This window comes from Gorilla gorilla, chromosome 3, assembly GCF_029281585.2.
Source record: "Gorilla gorilla gorilla isolate KB3781 chromosome 3, NHGRI_mGorGor1-v2.1_pri, whole genome shotgun sequence".
NCBI lineage: Eukaryota > Metazoa > Chordata > Mammalia > Primates > Hominidae > Gorilla > Gorilla gorilla.
Window position 1 is genome coordinate 122162484 of NC_073227.2, and position 25750 is coordinate 122188233.

Consider the following 25750-nt stretch of genomic DNA (forward strand, 5'->3'; position numbering starts at 1 on the left):
GTTAATATACTCTAGTAGTGTTACCAGTCAGTAGCAGTTCAAGGTTTGAAGGTCTGGGTTACAATTACAGAGCTTTTAAAATTTTAAGCATGTAACCTTTAGATAAAAGAAAATACCAGGTCCCATTAATTAATTAATTACATTTCCATTAATAATAAAAATGCTGCAGCTTACAATGTTAAAGCTTCTCCCTTCCAGAGTTTTATTCTGCTAGGTGTGAAAGGGGTGCTGTGGTCAGCTGCTTCCCTGGTTTCCTTAGTCTGCCCTTTGCTCTCAACTCCCAGTCTTCTAACTATGGTTTCATGGCTTAAAGGGAAGGAGTGAAGCTATTATTTTATCTTGGCCACACCAGATTAAAAGTTGGCTCTTTTTTTTGGAGCAAATTTCTGAGTTTTGGGAAATTCCTTATTCACTGGGAATGTCTCTCCTGCAGTTTCTTAATGAGTCAAATAGTCCCTCTTCTCTAAGATCATAGCTGTGGTTGTCTAATGCGTATAGATTCTTACTGTTGAGTTCTATGGCTCCTTCATGTGTCTCTCATGATGAAAATGGCACTGAGATACCTCCTGGCTGGGTGTTTCTCCTACCTTGTCCACATCTATCTGAAGATAAACCTTCCTTTATCTTCATTTATCTTTTTCCGGACAAACTCTGGGCATACAAGCCATTCCCAGAGTAGCTATCACCATCCTGCCCTCAGAGCAGCAAGCAGTACAGCCACAGTCTCTTGCCTTTAGTAATTTCCAAACCTGGATCCAGCACAAGTGTTGGAGTTCTGTAAATCCAGGGAACCTGTATCAACCCCAAATGGTTCGCTGGAAGCTTTTCTCACTATACTTCTTCCCTGGTGGAAAACAACTTTCTTCTTACCAAAATTCCTTCTTATTTTCCAGGATTGTAACCTCTTCAAATTCAATGGTTTTTTTCTTTGTTTGTTTTGTTTTGTTTTGAGACAGAGTCTCGCTCTGTCATCCAGGGTGGAGTGCAGTGGCATGAACTTGGTTCATGGCAACCTCTGCCTCCCAGGCTAAAGCAATTCTCGTGCCTCAGCCTCCTGAGTAGCTGATATTACAGACACACACCACCATGCCTGGCTAATTTTTGTATTTTTAGAGGAGACGAGGTTTTACCATGTTGGCCAGGCTGGTCTCAAACTCCTAACCTCAAGTGATCAGCCCACCTTGGCCTACTAAAGTGTTGGGATTACAGGTGTGATTAAAGCATTGTCTTAGTTGTCTATTGTTGCATAACAAGTTTCTCTAAATTTTAGCAACTTAATACATAATGGTTATATCAGTTTCTATGATTCAGGAATCTAGAGAGGTTTAGCTGGGAGGTTCTGGAGCAGGATTTGTCATGAGGATGCAGTCAAGCTGTCCAGAGCTAAGATCCTCTGAAGGCTCCACTAGGTGAAGATCTACTAACAGGGCTTACGTTGTTGACAGTTTCCTTTGTTATTGTGATTTTAATAATCCCTTGGTTGGCTGAAGGTCACTTCTAATCATTCCTGAGGAAGGTCCCTTGGAAGCAATGTTTCTGAATTCCTGAATGTTTAAGAGTTTGTCTCTTGTCTTACATTGAAGGTAGAGTTTGTCTGAGGACAATATTGCTCTTGCTCTTCTGTCTCTAGCACTGCAGAATTTACAGAATTTTTATTTGCCTAGCTGACTAAAGGATTCTTCATTTATAGTTGAAGTTTAGTAACTTTACTAGAATATTTTAGTGCTGACTATTCTGAATTATTTTTCCCAGGGACATGCTTTCTTATTTTTGTTCGTATCTTTTTCCCAAAATGTAGAGTCAAGTCTTCTTTTATTTCATGAAGAATTTCTTAACTTATATCTAAGTTTACGGTTTATTTTTCAGGGACTCCTTTTTTATGTATTTTGGATTTCTTTAGTCTGCAGTGCACTCTACAATTCTCTCTAATCCCTTTGAGTCTATTAATATGTAATTAACTTAGTTTGCATTTTCACTTTAACTTTTGCTACCATTTTATACTTTCATGAGTTTCTCTTTCTCTGTATTACTTCCAATCTCTTTCATTTTCATAGTACTTTTAGTTTTTCTCATTGTACCTTTTGGTTGAGCACTTATAACTTAAAATTCATCTCTTGTTCTTAATTCACTCACCTCTCTCTAACTTCTTGCATATCTGCACTATATAATTGCTTTCAAAAGGTGATTTCTATTCATTATATTTTAAAAATTCACGGTGAAATGTTTGGTTACAATTTTCAACTTTGTTTATGGTAACGTGTTTAGTTTTTGCTCCCCATCTCCATTGGTTTCCTCCTTTCCTCTTTTCCTCCCTCCCTCCCTTCCTTCTTTGCTTTCTTTTTCCCTCCCTTCCTCCCTTCCTTCCCTCCCTCTCTCCTTCCCTTTCTCACTTTTTGTCTTTTAGTATCTTTATATAGATTCTATGCTTGTTCAGGTTTTCTTTCTTTTTTTTGAGACGGAGTTTTGCTCTTTTTGCCCAGGCTGGAGTGCAATGGCACGATCTCAGCTCACTGCAACCTCCGCCTCCCAGGTTCAAGCAATTCTCCTGCCTCAGCCTCCTGAGTAGCTGGGATTACAGGTGTGTGCCACCACACCCGGCTAATTTTGTATTTTTAGTAGAGATTCGGTTTCTCCATGTTGGTCAGGCTGGTCTTGAACTCCCGACCTCAGGTGACCCACCCACCTCAACTGCTCAAAGTGCTGGGACTACAGGCGTGAGCCACTGCACCTGGCCTCAGGTTTTCTTATGTGTCACTGAGAAAAGTGAGTTTTTTTTGGTCCAGCCAATGGAGATAGACAGAGTGGGTTTTGTTGTTTGTTCTGTTTTGTTATTGTTGTTGTTGTTTTACAATAAAAGACTGTACTTCTCTGCTTCCACAGATGTAGACTGCTTTCTGTAATATGATTTTTCTGTATAGCTCTTAATTTAGCCTCACTTTGTCTGCTTTTTAGAACCAAACTGCTTCCATAGATGCTTCTCCCTCAAATTGTTGTTGCCTCATATCTACAAGGTACCCTTAGCCTTATAGGAAGTAAGTTTGCCGGCTCTTTTTTAAAATCTGCAGCTTCTGGACTGTTTTTTCAAAGTGTCTTTTATCTGTTTCCTCCTGTACACCCTCATGCTGTATCATCACTGTTTTAGGAAACAGTTCATTGAATTTGGGTCTAGGATTTCACTGTTTCCTATTTCCTCTAAATAGGACATTTGCATAATATTTCCTCATTCTCTATGTGTTGGGATGATTTCCAAGAATAAAAAGGGGAAATATTCACAGTACACCATAATGTTCAAACTGGAAGTTTTCAAGTTTCTTATGATCTCTTTTTCTGTCTCTCTTTTTAGTATTCCTCAAGTACATTAAACTTTTTTGAGTGAAAAGAAAAAAGTGTTACAATAGGAAAATTATTTTTTTAAATCACAGTAAAGCACAAGTAAGTTTATGCTACTTTTCTCCCTGAAGATTGTTAGTAAAATTTTAGATGGCTCCCCACACCCATAATTTCTATTTATTCAAAGAACTCATGTTGTTTTGGCCACTTGAGCTATAATGTCACTATTATGTAAAAATATTTGATATATACCTTTTTGTTGTTTCAGTTGTTTTGTTTTATGATGAGTATTTTTAGGTGGATATGAAAGTGGTATTCTGCTATGTCTTCAAATTATATTTCTATTCATACTCGGTAAGAGGAAAAACTCACACCTTATAGACAACACAGCACTATTTTGGAGACACTATTATCTCTCATCTGCCCACATTGATTTTGGACTCTGATTTCTTAGAGTAACTTAGATGTGCCAATTGGAAAATATAACCATCTTATTTGGAAAAGGGTGTTCAAATATAGTGCATTTTTGTCTGAGGTACAAGAATGCAACCAGAAGCATATAGTTGTATTTCCAAGTCTACAAATGGTAGCAATCTCCAAACTGCATAAAATAACTTTTATATATGGGTTGTGTCCTTTGAAGAAATTGGTTCTATTTGCTGTAGTCTATGCAGTGATAAATTTGCTTAAGTGCTCTGCTAAATTATTTTATGTTTATGTTGTCATTCATGTTGAAGACATAAAGTCTTGTATTTAAATTGAGATCAGTACAAAAAAAATGGGTGAAATAGGACAAAGAATGTGGAATTCAGATTTTACTGTCCCTTTTCTACTTTTCCTCATTCCATAAAGAAATTATACAAAGAATAAGGGAAACTTATTATTCAGAGACAGGCTATGAAAAAGAGAATGATAACAATGCCAGGAAAGTCATGGAAATAATTAAATGTTCTAATATATTAATATAACACAAAGAAAAATCAAAGGAAATTTTAAGAAAGAGAAAGCTATTTTATAATTAATCAAGCCTCCAGAGAAAAGTTTTTAACATCACAATTTTTTTAAAAGATACAGTAATTTATATTTTCTCCTAGTATTTTATTTCCTTTAAAGAATTAAGAAAACCAAATTTCCTGTCTTCTTAATTCCCAAATTGGGAGTAACACAAATCCAGCTGTATTTCCTCTTTTCTGTGTGTTTTATAATCGTTTGTATGACATTCCTTCCTTTTTCTGTCTTCTATTTGTTAGTTTTGGTGTTTTACCTAATTTGCTTTTCTAGTCTTTCCACATTTATAGGCTTCATACAGCATTGTTTATATGTGATATAAATAAGCTGATCTGAAATTGTTATAAAATCAACTGCCATTTCTGAATATCACCAAGATGTACTTGAATCCTTCTGGTTTTCAGGATCCTGGCACCTCTCCAAGGCCTCTGTCCTCCCTTGTTCTTTGTTCTCAACTCTGCCCCCGTCACTTCTGGACCAGGCACGCTGGTTTGCTTGCAACCCCTGAGCTACCCTTTACCAACAGCTCTCTCCATGGCTTATTTTCTCATATTTTCTTCATTGTCCATTAACAGGAAAAACTTCTCTTTCTTGAAGAATCTTAACATTTCCATTTTGTTTTTCTGTTACCAAACCAAGGATTTCAAATTTTTAGCTTTATTTTACACTTTTTAAAAGAAGGACAAAATGAATAGTAATGTAACAGTAGAATTACTGGAAAGGCAAAACAAAACAAACAACAGAACAGAAACAAACTATGCAGAAGCATTGTTTTCCTTTCTTTCTGTCTGTGCTGTGTATTGCTTAAGAACTCTGACTCACTGGACCTTCCTAGAACTAGTCAGTGAGATGTTGTAGCCTTTCAAATGAAGTCCTTCCTTTTTGCATGGTCTTTCAGCTCTTTGAAGGTATGGCTCCAGCATGGGTGTCCAGGCCATTTCTGTCACCAGCATTAGTGTAGACATACTGTATACTAGGGTAATTGTATCATTCACCATTGAAAAAACACAGCCTTTCCATTTTTGCGTTCACTCCATTGTTTTTTCACTTTTCTCTTCATCTGGAGTATCCTTCCACATATTTTCAGTTGAAATCTCAACCATCCTTCAAAGTCAGTTGACAAGTTGCTTTATTAATAAATTCATCTCATATCGTTTCTGCTTGAAAAATATTTTCCTCATCTAATTCTATTAATTTTGATTATTGCATACTTATGACTCTCGTTACATTCTATATTCTCTGTAACTATCTTTTTAACCATTTCTTTTCTTCTCCTTATTGCTGTTTTACAAATGGAATGTTGTTAACTTTCTTTTATGCCTGGCGCGGTGGCTCACGCCTGTAATCCAAGCACTTTGGGAGGCTGAGGCAGGCAGATCACTTGAGGTCAGGAGTCGAGACCAGGCTGGCCAACATGGTGAAACCCAGTCTCTACTGAAAATACAAAAATTAGCTGGGCATGGTGGTGCACACCTGTAATCCCAGCTACTCAGGAGGCTGAGGTAGGTGAATCACTTAAACCTGGGAGGCAGAGGCTGCAGTGAGCCCAGATGGTGCCACTGCACTCCAACCTGGGCGACAGAGCGAGACTCTGTCTCAAACAAAACAAACAAACAGAAACAAAAACAAAAAAATTTCATTTTAAAAGTATTTCAGCATTCTCAACCTCAAAAAAACCCCACAAACCTAGAAAGGACAAATTGTGTTTTTAAGTACAGATTTATAAATGTTTCCGGTACAGTTTGGTTTTTCTCTTTATTGAAACCTCTTGATGAAAGGTTTACTGTGAGATTCTTGTCAAGAATACATAACCTCAATCTAATCATGAGGAAATATCAGACAAATCAAACTGGGAGATTTTTGTGGAATCAAGGAAGATTTTACAAAATAATTGCTCTGTACTCTTCAACAGTGTTAAAATCAAGAAGTTAAAAGAAAGGGTGAATTATTATTTCAAAATAAACTAATCCAAAGCCATCGGCTCGGCACTATCCCAGAGCTTTCCCCATCTTCTACATTCAATTAACTTCTGTGGCTTAGAACTGTATCTCCGTGCCCATTTCTCATCCATTGGCCTAGATCTTCATCTTCCATTTCGCAGTCTACTACTAGAACCTCCCAGCTGGTGGCCTTTTTCCTCCCAATTTTTCTAAAACACATACTAAATTATGGGGCTCTACGTCACCTATGGAATAAAGTCAAAATACCTTAAAGTAGCAGGCAAGGCCTCTCATAATCAAATATTATGTACAATTTTTTTTAAATTAGCAGGATTTAAAACACTTACTTTGATTGTTCACAAATTTAGACAATAATCAATTCTATCAGTAAATGTGTAATGATAATTTAGTATATTTAGGACTAAGACCGGTACAACTGTTTTTGTGCTTCTAGAATTTATTAAGGTTTGAAAAATTATTAGCTGCCAACTTTAAGATTCAGGGATTGAATACTGACTTTTTTTCTTTCTCTAAGAAACTAATAGTTCATTATAACTTCAGAATTCCAATTAAAGTGATGGATTGTTTGAAAAGAATATTACTCAAAAAGTCTGAATTATAAATTGAGTTCAGGTATCTGATACTTTACACAAGGGTTTTATTTTGTCCCAAAGAGTTTCTCTGGCTTGCATGACTTAATAATGTCACTCAAATTATTTCTGAGACTAAGGTTTCAAGGATTTTTCCCTCAATGTATGGTACATATTCAATTTCTCTTTGAAGAAGCTTTTTATATATTAATCAATTTATCTTTTTAAATTCTATTTTTAATTCTTTCATTTTGTTTTTTAAAATGTCATGTTTGGTCATTCTCATATATATTGAAGAATGAAACTCAAACAATAAAATGGTTAGTAAAAATTTATTAGTCCTAGGCAGCAGAATGTAATTATGATTTGTTTATTGCTAATAAAATAAGATAAAGACATTTGATCAGGATATTTTTAGCTGTGTTTGTAAAAGCATTCTGTATACGACTCTGGATAGCTTTTCTCCTCTCCCTCTCCCTCTCCCCCTTCTCTCTCCCCCTTTCCCTCTCCTCTCTCCCTCTCCTTCCCCTCTCTCTTCTTTTTCTCTTCTTTTTTGAGACAGGGTCTTGCTCTGTCACCCAGGCTGGAGTGCAGTGGTGGGACCTGGGCTCACTGCAACCTCCACCTCCAGAGTTCAAATGATTCTTGTGCCTCAGCCTCCTGAGTAGCTGGGATTACAGGTGTGTGCTACGCCCGGCTAATTTTTTTGGATTTTTAGTAGACACGGGGTTTCACCATGTTGCACAGACTGGTTTTGAACTCCTGGCATCAAGTGATCCACCCACCTCGGCCTTCCAAAGTGGTGGGATTACAGGCATGAACCATCATGCCCAGCCTCTGGGTAGCTTTTAAACATATTCATATTATGAATGTATACACCCTATTTCTGAGTTCTACTGCCTTCTTTTTTGAATCAAAAACTAAGGTACACTGTTTTATTACTCAGGATCATTGTGTTATTAACAACTTAGAAGTTAGCTTATGTTATTCTTTGCTTTCCAAAAATCTTACCTTTCTTTAGATAATTTCCTCTTTATTTTTGCTAAAAGCTGATTTTTTTTTAACATTTCAATTCCACATGGGAAATGATCATCTGCTGCATAAACAGCATGATTCCAAGGCTTTTCTGAAAATTAACTCTAGTGTTAAAGGGCAGAAACTATGTACAGAGCCCAGGAAAAAACAAAATTTTACTGTCTCTTATTATAAAATATCTAGTTCTGAAATCTATGCCAAGACAGTTGGTATCCTGAAGTCTACCTGTAATCCAAGGTCCAAAGAAATCTACCCTTATGTGATGATTGAGCCATTGGAGGGAGATTATACCTTTGAGCTGTGTTTGACTTGAACATGCTCTCCCTTAGCTGGTGACCAGCCACTTGGTAACCTCAGTAATTATTTTTCAAGACAGACACTTTAAACTTTATTTTCTTAACATCAGTAACATTTTCTTGTTCACACATATTTATGCTGGAAGTTAAGGTATAGGATCATGTGAGATTAGTTAACAGCTTGATTCAAGATGATGTATCTGACACTGTTTTGCCATATTTTTATACTTCACACAGGAATAGAGTGAGAAACTTATATATTTTAACTTTATTCTTGACTGAGAAACACAATGGGTAGTTTAAACTAAATTAAAAAATAAAGATTTTAAAAGTCAGACATTTTATGATATCACCAAATGAGAATTCACTTACATTCATTTATTGAGGATATGTATTTTTAACCTTGAGTTTTCATGAGTGATTTCAAATTACTTTTACTAGTGTCTTAATATTCTCATATGTTGAGAGAGCTGAAATTTTTAATATCCCATTTTATAAGTTGCATAATAGAAGGGTTGAAATTACATGGTTTTTTTCAGGAACTATATTCATTAAATGTTTATGGTTGTACTCTTTACTAGGCAATTATGATTTCCTTTTGATAGTAAGAGAAATATTAAGATATATGGAAATCATCACAAGTGCTCCTCTAAAGCTCATCTCATACTTGTATTTTTTTGACTGTTAGTAGTATCATAATGCTACAAAATGTATTTCTAGGGAGGTAAGTAATGCTCATCAATCCATTTAATAGATTCCCATATGAGGAAGCTTACTCTTATTCAACATTACTTTTTATTCAAGTACTTTTGCAGGAATTCAATTTGACTAACATTATGGAAATTGAGAACCTGTATTTTTCAGCCCCATTATTATGCTACCCTATCCCCTAATAAATGCTCTATCATCCCTTCAATTCTTAAGCAGGGAGGATTTGTCTGAATCATTGCTTCATTATTCACAATGACCAGCACCATATACAATAATAATTTTTTTATTCACCTGGCCAAATTCTTTAAAACTCTTGAACTTCTTTTGGAATATGAGAAAGTGTGATTTATATCTAATGTGTAATTGTTTCTTAGGCTTTCATAGCTTTTTAGAAACTAGGACAAAGGAGATATACAATTGCTTTTTTTCCATATTCTTTCCAAGATAGCTACTATATAATTTCAAATATTTAATTTTATAGTGTCTTTAATCTCAATAAATATATGATGCCTGACTTTGAATTATGGACAATAATTTTTAAATTTAAAGAAAAAAATATATATTTTTGTTGGGAACAGGCCCCCCAAAATCTGGCCATAAACTTGCACCAAAACTGGCCATAAACAAAATCTCTGAAGCACTGTGACATGTTTGTGATGACCGTGACACACATGCTGAAGGTTGTGGGTTTACCAGAATGAGGGCAAGAAGCACCTGGCCCACTCAGGGCAGAAAACCACTTAAGGGCATTCTTGTGCCTTAAGGACATGCTCCTGCTGCAGATAACTAGCCTAAGCCCATCTCTTTATTTCAGCCCATCCCTTTGTTTCCCATAAGGAATACTTTTAGTTAATCTATAATCTATAGAAACAATGCTCATCACTGGCTTGCTGTTAATAAATACATGGGTAAATCTCTGTTCGAGGCTTTCAGCTCTGAAGGCTGTGAGACCCCTGATTTCCCACTCCACACCTCTGTATTTCTGTGTGTGTGTTTCTTGAAATCCTCTAGCACCTCTAGGTTAGGGTCTCCCCCACCAAGCTGGTCTCAGCATATTTTGAGTGAGGGTCTCACTCTATAATGCAGTGGTGCGATCTCAGCTCACTCTAAATTCTACCTTGCAGGTTCAACCAATTCTTATACCTCAGCCTCCCAAGTAGCTAGGACTACAGGCATGCGCCGTCACGCCCAGGTAATTTTTTTATTTTTAGTAGAGAAAGTGTTTCACCATATTGGCCAGGCTGGTCTCAAACTCCTGGCCTATGTGATCCACCTGCCTCAACCTCCCAAAGTGCTGGGATTGCGGTCATGAGCCACCATGCCTGGCCTAAAATTAAAACATGTATATATTTAAAAGCTTTTTATTTTTCTAATTATAAAAATAATACATACTCATTGTAAAAAAAAAAAAATCTGAATAGTAAAGAGAACATAAAAGAAGCAGGAAGAAAATGTCACTTAGAATGACAATACCCAGAGGCAATCACTGTTAACATTTTGGCATATTTCATTCCATATATAATTCTGATTGTGCAGAATATAAACTGTTTAAAAGTTGAGAGAATCATAATATGTTAGAGGAAAAAGCAAGGCATAAATTATAAGTATAGGACTAAACTTAAATGAATATGTGAATATCTTTTTTTAAATTAAACAAAATCTGAAATGATAGGCCAAGATTTCAAATTTTGCCTTTGGCCCAGAGATGATATATTGACAACTATTCCATGAGAAATGAAAATCTCACTGAAATCAACAGTAAACTCCAATGAATGATTCCAGTTTGGAATGAATAATTCAAAATAATGAAAGCATAGATTCTAATGGTAATAATCCTTTATTATTATTATTATTATTATTATTATACTTTAAGTTTTAGGGTACATGTGCACAATGTGCAGGTTAGTTACATATGTATACATGTGCCATGCTGGTGCGCTGCACCCACTAACTCGTCATCTAGCATTAGGTGTATCTCCCAATGCTATCCCTCCCACCTCCCCCCACCCCACAACAGTCCCCAGAGTGTAATGTTCCCCTTCCTGTGTCCATGTGTTCTCATTGTTCAATTCCCACCTATAAGTGAGAATATGTGGTGTTTGGTTTTTTGGTAATAATCTTAATTACACGGAATTGTTCAATATGTTGATGTAGGGAGGAGCAAAAATTTTATAGATAAGCTACTCACAAATGAATTATTATGAAAAATAGAAGAAGTTATAAATGTATATGAAGAATTTTCTGGTACTTCATATGAAGAATTTTAAAAAACCTTTCTTATAAATAAATTAAACCAGTTATAGCATTAAAAGTGGTCTCAAATAATATCTCCTCAAACATTGTTATTTGACAGATTGTGAAATTGAAATTCTGACACCTTGCATTCTTTGTGCAAGACCTATGGTCCAGAAGTGGGGAAGAATCTGGTAGAACCCATGTTGAGTCAGAACACTGGCTTCTCCTTTCCAAAGTTCTAAGCCAAATGGCAATAGCACTTAGACAAGAGAGTATATGATTTCTCTTCCATTATTTGTTCACGATTGATCAATTCCTTTATTCCTTCCATTTAAAAATTAATTTCTAACATTCATTAATAAATTTCTATGAGCCAACCACCAATAAAAGAACTTTCTACACATTTTAAAGTTTAATTGTCACAAAAACATTAGGTGCAGTTACTAGTACTATTCTCATTTTTAAGTAAAAACACAAACAGAGGAGGCAACTAGAAAATAACAGAGCTGGAATGTGGAACAAATACTTCTAGCATCCCCATTTCAAATAACTACACTCTTGAACAAATTTTGGGTTGACTTTGAAAAAATAATTTTTAGGCTACTCGCAGAGAACTAGATCATTTCTAATTTCTTAGATATATACGTACTCAAGTCTAATCTATGTGTTTGGGTTTTTATATTTCAGAGTCTAGGATGAAATCTGAGGTGATAATATTGTCATCTTGAAATATAAAAACCCGGGCACATGGACAGCTGAGCTAATGCTGTCACAGGTGGTGAATTTTCCCTTTCCTCATCACCTATATTTTCAGTCATGAGAGATTCTCAGCTTTTATTTGCACCTCTGCATTCTAGGTTTCACAAGAGTGTCACAATTTAACATATTTAATGTCTTAGACATCATTTCTTGATTTACATGTATAAACTTGCAATTTATTTTGTTTGAATCCAATTTCAGTTATCTTCTCATGCTAAATGAGCTTTAGAAAGTTTTTCTGTCTGGAACAGTATAGTGATACTTAGAAAAATTAAAACTTTTAAAGTAAATGATTTTCTGAATTTTCTGTTGGAAACATTTTCTTTTTCATACAGAAAAATGTATTTCCTTTCATTTTAGGCTTTACATTTCAGAATTTCAAACAAAAAACAGTGTCCACTTTTTTAATGTACCATCTTCTTAGTACACCTACTTTCCTCTTTGGTCTTATTATAGTAAGGTTTAGTTTCACTTTTCCTTATCAGTATTACTTCCCTATTTTGTACTTTTTTGATAAATATTCCACTATATTAATCTTGATTCAATGATGTAAAATGGTGCCCCATAGTGCCTTCTTCAAGAGCATATTAATCATACCAAATTACTCTGCTCAAAATGCATTCAGACACTTTCTTCATATTATGCTTTTGATCTTTGGGATGTATTTTCACATTGTTAATTGAAACATTAGTATTACACATTTTATCATTTTTTCCTTTATTATTATATTCAAATGTTAGGAATGCTTTCCCATAACCCTGGAACCCACTTAGATATTAGTGATGCTTTATCCATCAACCAGAAAATTCATATTTTCTGCGTCTAGTATATTGTCTTTGCATAATTTTCTTTTAAATATATGGCTACGGCCAGGTTTGGTGGCTCATGCCTGTAATCCCAGCACTTTGGGAGGCCGAGGCGGGTGGATCACGAGGTCAGGAGTTTGAGACCAGCCTGGCCAACAAGGTGAAACCCCATCTCTACTAAATATACAAAAAAAAAGATTAGGGCGTGCTGGCACGCACCTGTAATCCCAGCTACTCGGGAGGGTAAGGCGGGAGAATCGCTGGAATCTGGGAGGCGAAGGTTGAAGTGAGGTGATACCACACCGTTGCACTCCAGCCTGGGTGACAGGGCAAGACTCGGTCTCAAAAATAAAAATAAAAATAAAAATTAATAAATAAATATATGGCTACAAGAATAATTACATTCTTTTGGAATACATATATTCCCCTTTGGCTTGGCTGCTTATCCACTAAATAATGGTTTTAACCAAATCAGTGGATTTTATTGAGCTTCTACTATGTGGCAGGCCTTTAATCCATAGAGTTGAGGTAGATGTAAAGATTATTGATTATGGACATCCAGATATCACTATCTAATGAAAGGGACAGGAAAGTAAATAATATGTAAATAATGTAATGCGGTGTGACAATAGTTCTAATGAGGTGCAGTGCATCCAAAGAGCTATTGCCAAGTGGGAGATAGGAAGGATCTTCCACTAGAAGCAACCATTGATGTGAATGTTGTAAAGTAATTAGAGGGAAAAATGGGGTTAGGCACAATAGGCGAAACAGAAGAGCCTATATGAAGGAATGAAAGATTGTGGTTACATTCAGGAACTGGTGAGAAGATTGGAATGACTGCAATGGCAAACCAGGTAGGTCATGAGGGCCCTTCCTATCTCAGAACACAAGCAAGTCTGCTGACAAGGCCCACTTGCTAGAACTTCTCTTGTGTGAGGCTGAGGAAGGACAAGATGTAGGTGGATCTGCCAAAGGTCTTTCACCCTCAGTGCAAGTATGACTTTGTGACCAAGAGCAGAGGGTTTGGAGTCAGACAGACCTGGGTTTAAGTGAAGCTTTGTGACTTATGACAATTTATTTAACTTTTTAAAAACTCAATTCTTAGTAAAATCATAATTCTTCTCAGAAGATAATGGTCGCATCCCTTGGGATGAGTGTGAGGATTAAATATGATTATGGATATAAATTTCTACATAGGGCATTTGAGACATAGTCAAAACTCAGTACCTATTACCTTACTTTTACACCAACCCCAAACAAGCTTCTTTTAGGGCTTTATCTATCAATAGAGTGATCCTCAAGGAAAATTTTCCTAGACCTAACTGGGAAGGGTCCTTTTTTAATTTAACATACCCTACTGAATAAATGGGGTGATAAACAAAACTTATTTCTGTCTCAAAGGTGAGTAGACTCAGTTTCTACAATTTTTTTAAGCTGAGGATCGGATATACTTATATATAATATTTCTGAGAAAGTGAAAGGAAATTAAAATATTATTTAGAAGTTTGCTTTATATGGAAGCAAGCAGTTTCAAAATCATTTTACCTAGTCATATGAAAATATGAAACTAAATACTGTTCCGTTCCATGATGTGATTATTATGTATTGCATGCTTGTACCAAAATAGCTCACATACCCCATAAATATATATACCTACTATGTACCCACAAAAGTTAAAAATTAAAAAAATTAAAAAAGATACTACATCACCAAGTTATTTATGTACATATAGCAGTCAGATATTTTAAATTTACAAGTTAAAATAAAATCCTCAGATATAGCATCCCTGAAATTTTATGAAAATATTCCTAAATATATCAGATTAATATGTTGATTAATATTCTGAAAAACATGCCAAAAAAGCCTGCTGTCAAAATTCAAGTACTAACTCTTAGATAACTGTAAAGAATTTGAAGCTACTTGAGGGAAAACAACTGAGATATTTACCTGTCTTTTTCAAATCCATTTTAGACCAAGAAGAATCATTATTACCTATTGGTAAGGATTACACATTTGACACAACAAAAATAATCATTTTCTCTAGCAGTGAAAACCAATTGACAACATATAGCTGCCTCTGGGAATTCTTTGTAAAGTAAATCATCCTTGTGAGATAATTCAGTGAGAAACAAGAACTGATAAGCATACTGACTTACTCATAAATTGTCATTTCTATGTAAATTAGCAATCCTAACTGAAACATCAATGCAATGTCAAATAAGGTATAATCTTATGCTATGGTAACAATTAATGCCTTAGACATTTTTACTAGAGATTTGGGCCATATGGTTTTTGTTTTTGTTTTTGTTTTTATTATACTTTAAGTTTTAAGGTACAGGTGCACAACGTGCAAGTTTGTTACATATGTATACATGTGCCATGTTGGTGTGCTGCACCCATTAACTCATCATTTACCATTAGGTATATCTCCTAATGCTATCCCTCCCCCCTCCCCCCACCCCACAACAGGCCCCAGTGTATGATGTTCCCCTTCCTGTGTCCATGTGTTCTCATTGTTCAATTCCCACCTATGAGTGAGAACATGTGGTGTTTGGCACATGTATGTTTATTGCCGCACTGTTCACAATAGCAAAGACTTGGAACCAACCCAAATGTCCAACAATGATAGACTGGATTAAGAAAATGTGGCACATATATACCATGGAATACTATGCAGCCATACAAAATGATGAGTTCATGTCCTTTGTAGGGACATGGATGAAGCTGGAAACCATCATTCTCAGCAAACTATCGCAAGGACATGTTGTTTTTAACAGCTCTGAAAATTTTGTGTTTTTGATTCCATCAGATAATTCCTGTGATAAATTGACTGCTGTATGCATGGATAAAACTGTGGGTTGGGAAACAGTATAGGGTAGTGTATTAGTCTGTTTTCACACTGCTATAAAGAACACTCAAGACTGGGTAATTTTTAAGAAGACTGGGTAATTTAAATGACTCACAGTTCCACATGGCCAAGAAGGCCTCAGGAAACTTAAAATCATGGTGGAAAGTGAAGGGGAAGCAAGGAATATCTTACATGGCAGCAGGAGATAGAGAGGGCAGGGGAAGTGCTACAGTTTTAAACAAGCAGATCTTGTGAGAACTGACTCACTATCATGAGAACAGCATGGGGGAAACCACCCCCATGATCTAGTCACCTCCTACCAGATTCCTCCCTTAACACCTGGGGATTACAATTCGAGATGAGATTTGTGTAGGAACACAGAGCCAAACCATATCTAGTAGTGATCAAGGTTCTCTGAAGTCTGACTAGCTAGGTATTCTCCTGACTTCAGCAATAACTAGCTGTGTGGCCTTGAAGAGTTCATTTATTGCTCAGAACCTTATTTTCCTTATTAAAAATGGCAACTTCCATCCCTTTTCCTCACCCTCCCTGTCAGCATCTGCTGCGCTCCAGATTTTACTCATATATCGTTTGCCTCCCCTCATTAGATTGCAAGTCCTATGAAGGAAGGCTTACCACCATGTCCTCTGCATCCTGAATAGCACCTGGTACATAGTTGGCTGGTAAATATTTGTTCAAAGAAATCCATATAACAAGGATAATATTATTGCCTGCCTCTTGGGTTGGCAGAGAGTGTGTGTGTGTGTGTGTGTGTGTGTGTGTGTGTGTGTATAGTGAGTTAATATATGCAAGGCACTAAGAATAGTACTGGCACATAGTCAATGTTCAGTAGTTGTTAGTTGTTATTCATATTCACGGGAAGTTTGGGGTATTTATTTTATTTTTGTATTTTGTCTTTTTTTAGTTTTTTTTTTACTATTATTATTTTTAATTCTTCCATAAGTTATTGGGGTGCAGGTGGTATTTGGTTACATGTGTAAATTCTTTAGTGGTGATCTGTGAGATTTTGGTGCACCCATCACCCAAGCAATATACACTGCACCATATTTGTAGTCTTCTATCCCTCACTCCCACAGGTCCCTCAAATCCATTGCATCATTCTTATGCCTTTGTCTCCTCGCAGCTTAGCTCCCAGATATCATTGAGAACATACGATGTTTGGTTTTCCACTCCTGAGTTACTTCACTTAGAATAATAGTCTCCAATCTCATCCAGGTCACTGCAAATGCTGTTAATTCATTCCTTTTAATGTCTGCGTAGTATTCCATCATATACACACACACACACACACACACACACACACACACACACACACACATATGTCTCACACAGTTTCTTTATCCACTCGTTGATTGATGGGCATTTGGGTTGGTTCCACGATTTTGCCGGATTCGCTCTCTCCCCTGAGTTCTGGCCAGGAGGCTTCTTGCCCCGTTCAAATTGTTACAAAGTTCAGCTAGAGAATTCCTTCTCCCTGTGGAGTTTTACCCCCTGCTCCTCTGGCCATCTTCCTGATGGATCCCTTTGGCGCCAGCGAGGAATGGCTGCCTGGGAACCCAGTGAGCTCCCAGGGCCTTTCTGCTACCTCCTCTACCTCGGTGTTTTGCTCTGCTCTCCAAATTGACTCAGCCAGGGAAAGTTAGACACTTCTCCCTCAAACAGATCTTCAGCTTCTCCAGTGGGGCTGTGTGTTCTGGAGAGGAGGGTCTCTCTTTCCCACTTCCGCAGTTGGGGCACTCATAGTTTTGGGGGGGTCTCCTGGGTCCTGTAGGAGCAGTCCGCTTCCTCCAGAGGGTCTGTGGGTCCTCTCGGGATTGCTGGTATGTTCTTGTAGTTAATCTGGAGCTAAAATTCACAGTGCGAGCCCCCACTTGCTGCTCTGTCTGGAGTTGCACTCTAGTCCTGCCTCCTCCTGTCCGCCATGATCTCCGGTATTCATTTTAGGTCAAACCCATATTTTAATTTTTTTTCTTTTAGGCAATAAATTAATTATGGCTTCCATTTCACTTGCTAGCTAGAAGTCATCACTAAAAACACTCCAGTTTCTACACAGTAACTTAAGGTTTACCTTGCTACATTGGGAAAGGAAAGATTAGGCACTAGATCCATTTGCTAAGATAATACAGTCATGCACTTGAGATATAAGAGAAATACAATCCAGTGTCAAGAGCGTGCAGTTTAAAGTGAAGAGTAATATTATTTTATTAATTGCTTCATGCTTTATTATTAAATTTAGCTATTCAATCGTGATAGTAAAAACAAAACAGAACAAAACAATTCTATTGTTACTTAAACAGGTAATTTTAATATACAGCCTCTTTTTCATACTTTTTGCAATGGCAAGGGTCTCTAACTTTTAGGCATTAGAGATGGATGTCCCTTCATTCTCTTCCTAGTCTCTCTTTCCAGGATCTTGTTTATGCCCTTCTAGCATCCTCCCAACTCTCCCTTTCAGCGATGCAATCACTCCCCAAGTTCTAGCTGCTTCATAGGCTTAACCCCTTATCTGCTGAGCCACGGAGGCAACTGGGGCTGGACATACATGCCTTGCTCTTACTTCCCTGCACTTAGCCCCTTGTACTTTACTTAAGCCTATCACACTAGGTTCCACAGTTACATGTAAAAACCTGTAGTGTACTGAAGGCAATACCAGAAATTGAAACATTAAAGTTGTCATTACTTCCCGGAGTCTCATGGCAATTGCAGGTAGGCCTTTCTCAAAGAGAGGTTTGGTACTTTCTTACTCTTAATCCGCTTCTTCCAACCTCATCTCCTTGAAGTATGTTCAGTTGATATACAATAATGCATTTATTTTATCAATAGTTATTGAGTGCTAGTCACTTCCTGGATCTCATGGAGACTGGAGAAAGGAGTTATGAGAATATAGGTCCAATGGCTAGAATGTTCTCTCTCTTCTCTTCACCATTTTAAGTTTAAGACGCACTTCTGAGGAGGCCAACCTGAATGCCTAATACATGTCTTTAGCTTAACAATGAACATACAGTGGTGGTGGCGTTTTTAGTTAGGACATGGAGATACACACACACACACACACACATATACACACACACAAATATATATAAGCATATATATGTATACACACACTCATATTCTTAGGACATGGAAATATAGGTAATTTGTATGTATTAACACATACTATATAAAAAATTTATGTGTGTGTATATATACACAATAAAATTTGTGTGTGTGTATATATATGATTATGTCTATCTAATTACCTTCTAAACTATTTAAAGCTTATAAAAAGGAAAATTAACTCAAATTGTTATCTAAACAGCAGTGAAGTTTCATTTTCTACCCAAGGGCCAGAAAAACTTCGTCATTTATTTACTTTGGAAAATTTGGGATTTTTCTATTGAATTTACTACTTATGGCTCTGTTACTTTATTCCTAGGTTAATTCTATCTGCTTTTTAGTTTTCTATGTCTGTTTGATACAAAATACTATATTCTCTGCACATTTTAGAAAAGTGTTAGAAGAGGAAAGAAAGATTCTATTTGGCTTCACATTTTATTGAGGAGGAACAGTTTCTCACTCACAGAATTTAAGAACTGTCTACAAATAGTTTTAAATGTTTGACAGGAATTCAGTAATCCATCACTGGATAGGGATTATATTTTTAAGGGTGTGTTCAGAATGAAATACAATGTCAGTAAAAGTCTTGATAAACTGTAAAAACTCATTAGAGTATAAAATATTTTTATTATTGCACTTAATATGAGCATACCTTGATTTGTTCTGCTTTGAATTTGTGTTTGGGTGTCTTTTTGTTTGTTTGTTTGGTTGGTTTGTTTTTTTGAGAGGGAGTCTTGCTCTGTCACCCAGGCTGGAGTACAGTGGTGTGATCTAGGCTCACCGCAACCTCTGCTTCCTGGGCCGAAGCAGTTCTCCTGTCTCAGCCTCCCAATTAGCTGGGATTACAGGCGTGTGCCATGACACCCAACTGATTTTTTTTTTTTTTTTGTATTTTTTGGTAGGGACGGGGTTTCACCATGTTGGCCAGGCTGGTCTCGAACTCCTGACCTCAAGTGATCTGCCTGCCTCAGCCTCCCAAAGTGCTGGTATTACAGCCATAAGCCACCGCGCCCGGCCTGTGCTTTGCTTTTTTGTGCTACACAGACACTGCATTTTTTACAAATTGAAGGTTTGTGGCAACCTTTTGTTGAGCAAGTCTATTGGCACCATTTTTCCAACAGTATGCACTTGCCTCATGTTTCTGTGTCACATTTTGGTGATTCTTGCACTATTTCAAACTTTTTTCATTATCATTATGTCTGTTGTGGTGATCTGTGACAAATGATCTTTGGTGTTACCATTGTGATTGTTTTGGGTGCCATGGACTGCACCCATACAAGACAGTGAATTTAAGCAATAGACGTTTTGTGTATTCTGACTGCTTCACTGACTGGGTATTTCCCCATCTCTCTCCCTCTGCTTGGGCCTCCCTATTCCCTGAGACAAAACACTATTGAAATTAGGCCAATGAATAAGCCTACAATGGCCTCCAAGTGTTCAAGTGAAAGAAAGAGTCACACATCTCTCACTTAAAATAAAAAGCTAAAAATAATTAAGCTTAGTGAGAAAGGCATGTTAAAAGCCAATATAGGTAGAAAGCTAGGATTCTTTCTCCAAACAATTAGCCAAGTTGTGAATGCAAAGGAAAAGTTCTTGAAGAAAACTAAAAGTGCTACTCCAGTGAACACACAAATGATAAGAAAGCAAAACAACTTTATTGCTGATGTGGAGAAAGTTTGAATGATCTGGATAGAACATCAAAACAGCCATAATATGTCCTTAAGCCTTTTTCAGAGCAAGGCATGTGGTAGATAGAATAAAGTACTGTCCTTGAGATATAAATCATTTAAAAAAACCTAACTAGGCATGGATTTATTTGATTATTAAACCAGGCAACAAGTATTTATTAAGCCTCTACCATGTGCCAGGCACAACTGTGTGCACTAGAGATATAGAGGTGTCAAGTTCGACTAAGGTGTTGGTAAGAAAAGGTGGCTCAAAGGAATAATGAGTGAATTTGGGTGGGAGATAGAGTAGAAGGAGAGGGGAAGGATAATCTTGGGTGGCGGTTTATATTTTTAGTTGAGAATCACTGTCAGTTAATAGTTGTTGCTCCTATGAATATCCTGGTCAAAACACCTACAAAGTAGAGAGCCAAGCCTACACATTTAACCCTTGGAAAAAAAATGCTGGAGTTAGCCCTTCTCTTATCAGTTTTTCTTTCTCGGTTGTCTTTGGGAAGGGTGGTAAGTGCAGGTTCCATTCTGTTCCCTTATTCAGTCCCAGTACTAGCTAATTTTATTTTATAAAATAGGCTTGTTTTATTCTTAGGGCAAAAGCAAAACTTCCTTTTGCTCAGTAGAAGTAGCAGCTGGGAAAGTCCCAGTTATCTCTGTTCCAAATTAGGTTTTAACTTAATAACATTATCTTTGCCCCAGGACCTTCTTCTGCTCTTTGAATTTTGAGTTTGTGGTTTCTTCAGTTTTGGAAAGTAATTAGTTTTGGAAAACAAATTTTCTATTTGAAGTTGTCTTTTCCAAATATGTTTTGGACTCCGTTTTCTCTGTTGTGATGTCTCTGTGCATTTAGTTCCAGATTAACTTTTATCTTTAAGAAACTCCTCAAAATTTGTTCTTATGTAATTGCACCATTTATCAGTTTCTAGTGCTTTAATACATTCATTATCTTAAAAGCAATCTTTTCTATTATTGCATTTATATGTTGTAGAGTAGGAAAATAGATACATGTTCTCAGTCTGCAATCTTCATCATTTCATTCCTCTACTTGAATTAAATATACGTACATAATTTAAACCTGTAAAATAAATACATTTTCAGTGTAGAAAAATCAGAATATATATTACATATACTGTATTATTAGATGTTATTAATATTATATATTTATATCTATTTAGTAAATTACACATGACCCACAAGCCAGAAAGAACCACTCAATATTTTTGGGCCATATATATATATAGCTAGTCTATTCTCATTCATTCAAGCCTACGTCTTTAATTCCTACCACATAGCTCTGTATATGTACAGTTTTTATTTTACTAGAATGGGAGCCTACTAAATTGACAATTTTGTAACTTGAATTTTTTCGGTTATATCATAAACTTGTTGCTGCTTGTTAAATACTCCTTGATAGAATTATTAGTTTTATCAATTACAACTTTTATCGCATAATATATTTTTATCTTATTCCTTATTTCTTAGATTGCTTCCAATTTTCTCCATTACAAACACTACTTCTGTGAATATTCATAGAGATAAATCTTTTTGTACATTTGTGATTATGTCCCCAGGGTAAATAAAATAACTTTTTTTTACCTAATATCACAGAAGAATTAGCAGAAAATCCTGGATACTGCCATGGTGGAATGACTTCTCCTTCTTTTAAGGTGTATTAAATAAAATCCATTTCTTAGTTTTTCTACAAACTCACAAAAGTATTGAGCCAGTTTTATACAACCTTTCACTGTTTTGATTTGTGTATGTCTATGTGTGTGTGTATAAGCCAGGAGGAAGAGAGAGAGAGAGAGAGAGAGAAAGAGAAAGAGATTGCTTATGAAAGTGTTTTAAATTGTTAGTGAAATAAGGACTGTTTTTCATTTCAAACAAGACTAGTACTGAGAGGAAGCTGGAAGTCCTAGGTGCTGTTGTGCCTTAGTTCTGCAACTTTCATAAGACAGAAGAAAACAAGAAAACTTTTCTTCTCAGAAACAGCGTGGAGACAGCTCCTCCCTCTCAAGGGAGGCTCTCTTTTGTTACTCTGCGTTTCTGATAGAATTACCTATATGGAGCTGGTAACTTCTCTTTTTTTTGGATACAGTGAGACCAATATTCTAACTACTTCCAAATCTACTGCCTTTGACTCTGTCTTTTTACCCTGTCAATGCTGCTTAGCCAAAGAGCACCAGGAATGTACCTGCACTTGAAGTATTTGGATTTTTTTCTTGTTGCAATAAAGAGAAGGCACATCAGGGAGAACCATGGGGTATCTCAGGAAAAGGGCATTAGAAAGGACTTGGAAGATTTAGACTTGTGTTCAGTGATTTGAGGAGGGTTCAAGGAAGCAGGGCTTGGATATAGTTTGCCTGCTATCAAGAAGCAGGCGTAATTTTATGATTTGACATATTAATGGAATATTAATGACTCTACTTGGAAGTAACGGACCAACTTTTCTGGTCTGCTTGAGACTGAGGGGTTTCCTGGGGCAAGGCATTTTCAGAACCCAAACCAGGAAATTCCCAGACAAACTAGGAGGAGTGGATCACACCGCGTAGAGGGCAGGAGAAATGAGATGAGGCTATAGCTGGAATTGCTAAAGAAGCAGTCATTCATACTAGCCAGGATTTGGTCATTTTTGTGGTTTGGGCAATGTTCATTATTTTGTCTAGATTCTGACATGATTACAACATGGTCTTGTCACTCTCTTGGTTCATCATGGTGACAGAGTGGCCTTGTCTAATTTTGATGTTGTTGGTGCTCAGTAGAAAACCAGTTTCCGCCTCTGAGTGGCAGGCTAACTTCCGGAAAAGCAAGGCATTCTCATGGTGCCAGCCTAGTTTCTAACTGTCAGGGGCTGCTTTTCTTTTTTCCAGTTCCCTTCTTGGGGGGTTTCAGGGCTGCATTTGGGTGGGCATGAGTTTATAGATGTGACCTTCTCATTTCAAGAGTTTTAATTTTAGCCACATTGGTTCTGTGCCATAGTGAAACATTTTGGGCTTTGAGACACTGAATAATAATAAAACATGATCTATTTCTCTTAACACATTTTTTCAAGTAGAGAACAATGTTTTAATGATTAAGACTAAATGCTAAATTACTGTTAAAATTTTTAAAATCAGATGCTATGCTCCTTCTTTGAGATTCAAAATTTACATTAGCATATTTCAGTGTTCTTAGTAATACTGCTATAAGGAAACCCAATTTATTTGATATAGACACTTATTTCCATAGAATGCATTAACATTTTGGTGAGTACTAGTATTTCACTATTAAACCAGTATTTCCTAGAAATAAATACTAGTCTAATTTATTTAGTGATTGTCCCATAATTGTGCTTTCTGTTTTTTTTAAATTAGAAATATGTAAGGGGCAAATAACTATTCTGATTTAAATTGTTCTGACTTAAAATAAATGTCCTTAATAACCATCATGGAAAACAAATGGTTTTATGTTTTACAGATCTACTGTTTTAATATTAAGAGAAAATAGAAATGGTGACTGGATTCTATTTTTTGGAAAACACTTAACTAGTAGATGAACATAGTATTACATAGTTGATTTAGTTTAGTCATAAAGATGATAAAACTAGTTAAATTGTGAAGTATTATTTTAATTATTAACATTGGTTCAATTATTTCAGCTGTCTTAAACTCAGTTCGGTTTCCCATATATTAAATTGGTTGTTTAGCAATTAGTCTTTATAACAATGGAGGAAATACTGTGGCTTTAGTTATATTATAATCTACATTCATAAAATTTTCTCTAGATTCTGAAGACTACTTTGAGGTCAACATTCCCAGAGACCTACGAGCAAAACATTCTGGGGAAATAAGTGAGAGAAAGGAAATTGAAGAACTATCAGAAGCTTCAAGAAACACCATACCACTAGCAGTGGTGCTTCCCACTGAAATTCCATGTGAGGTCAGTAAAGATACCTTGTTATTTAAGTGACCCCATTGTGTTGTGGTGGTGGTTGTTGTTGTTGTTGTTTGGAGAGACAGGGTCTCATTATGTTGCCCAGGCTGGTCTTTAACTCCTGGCCTCAAGAGATCCTCCTGCCTCAGCCTCCCAAAATGTTGAGATTGCAGGCAAGAGCCACCGCATCCAGCCCACCTGTTATTTTTTTAATAGATATTGTATTTCACAAGAATGCAAGCTCCAACATAGCTGTCATTTCTGTCTACTTTGTTCATGGCTATCCTCTGAACCTAGGCAATTAGCAGGCATTTGACACACACTGGATGATAGTTGAATTAATAGGCATTTGTTACATAATTGTTGAAAAATTAAATAGTGAAGGTTATATGGAAGCTTAATTTTATCAACTGTTACTTCACATTTTGCAAATAGATGTACAATTGCAATAGCTCTCAAGCTAGTCAAAAGAAATTTAGATTCACAGTAAATAGGTTAAGGATCTATTTTCCTAAAGGGAAACATAGCCTTGGATAGAATTTTGAAATACTTTATTTTTAGGACCACACCAATTTTTCAATGATGAAACATGTATTAAAGGCTGACATTAAGTGGAAATACCATAAAAGTTAGAAGAGATAGTCCTTCAGGAAATAAGAGTATAATGTGGGGGGATGATTTCTGGGCAGGTGACTGTGGGAATATATGTTCCTAGCATGTCTTCCTCCTAAATCTTGCTTGGAATGAACCACTAAAATAAGCCTTTCTAAATATCTGACTATATAATCTTAGGACATGAAAAAGATGCTGGGCCTCAGTTTGTGGCATCCTTGAGTATAAAGAGCCAGAGATACAGGAGAGCGCTATGGGAGTTGCCTGAAGGAGTCTTTCTGATAGAAGCCAGTGACAGGGGCTCACTGACCTTTGGGTGGGTCTCCTGATCCTACTGGTACCAGTGGTCCTGATGGAGATGGAATATCCTGTGTAGAAGGGTATAGTTTAGTTTCCTCACCCTCACTTTCTAGACCCTTACCCCATGCCTAAGCAGAAGAATTGCTGTTTTAAGCTATTTGCTGTCAGTTCCAGAGGAACAAAAAAATGCTTTGACACTACCTTACAGACCCCAGGAAACAGAACTATACAGGTATGAGGAAACTGACACAGATGATCAGGCAAAGAAAAATTACAAGGACTCAGAACTTAAAGGAAGGAGATCAGGCTGAACAGTCAGAACTCATGGCTCCTACTGAGTCAGAAACAATGGAAAAGACAGAAAATAAGTGTAATAAAAGAGAAATGGCAACTACTCTCAAGTAGATGAAATCAAAGCAGAAAAAAGAAAACCCTCTGAAACTAAAAGTAGCTCAACAGGAGTTATACAGTGAGTCTAAATAGCTGCTTTTAAAAATATCTGCAACAGTAAAATTCGAGCACTGTAAGACCCTTCTCTTACTAAATTTTCAAAGAAATCAGTCCCAAAATCA

General features: G+C 36.4%; 1 protein-coding gene across 2 annotated transcripts in view; it reads left to right on the forward strand.

The window, feature by feature from the left end:
• The window catches only part of BANK1 (B cell scaffold protein with ankyrin repeats 1), a 289852-nt gene that overhangs the window by 39738 nt on the left and 224364 nt on the right, over positions 1-25750 (forward strand). For both annotated transcript variants that reach the window (XM_019024929.4, XM_063705448.1), the window contains exon 3: positions 24118-24272. In XM_019024929.4, coding sequence (XP_018880474.4) covers positions 24118-24272 — 155 coding nt within the window. The remainder of the gene's footprint in view (positions 1-24117; positions 24273-25750) is intronic.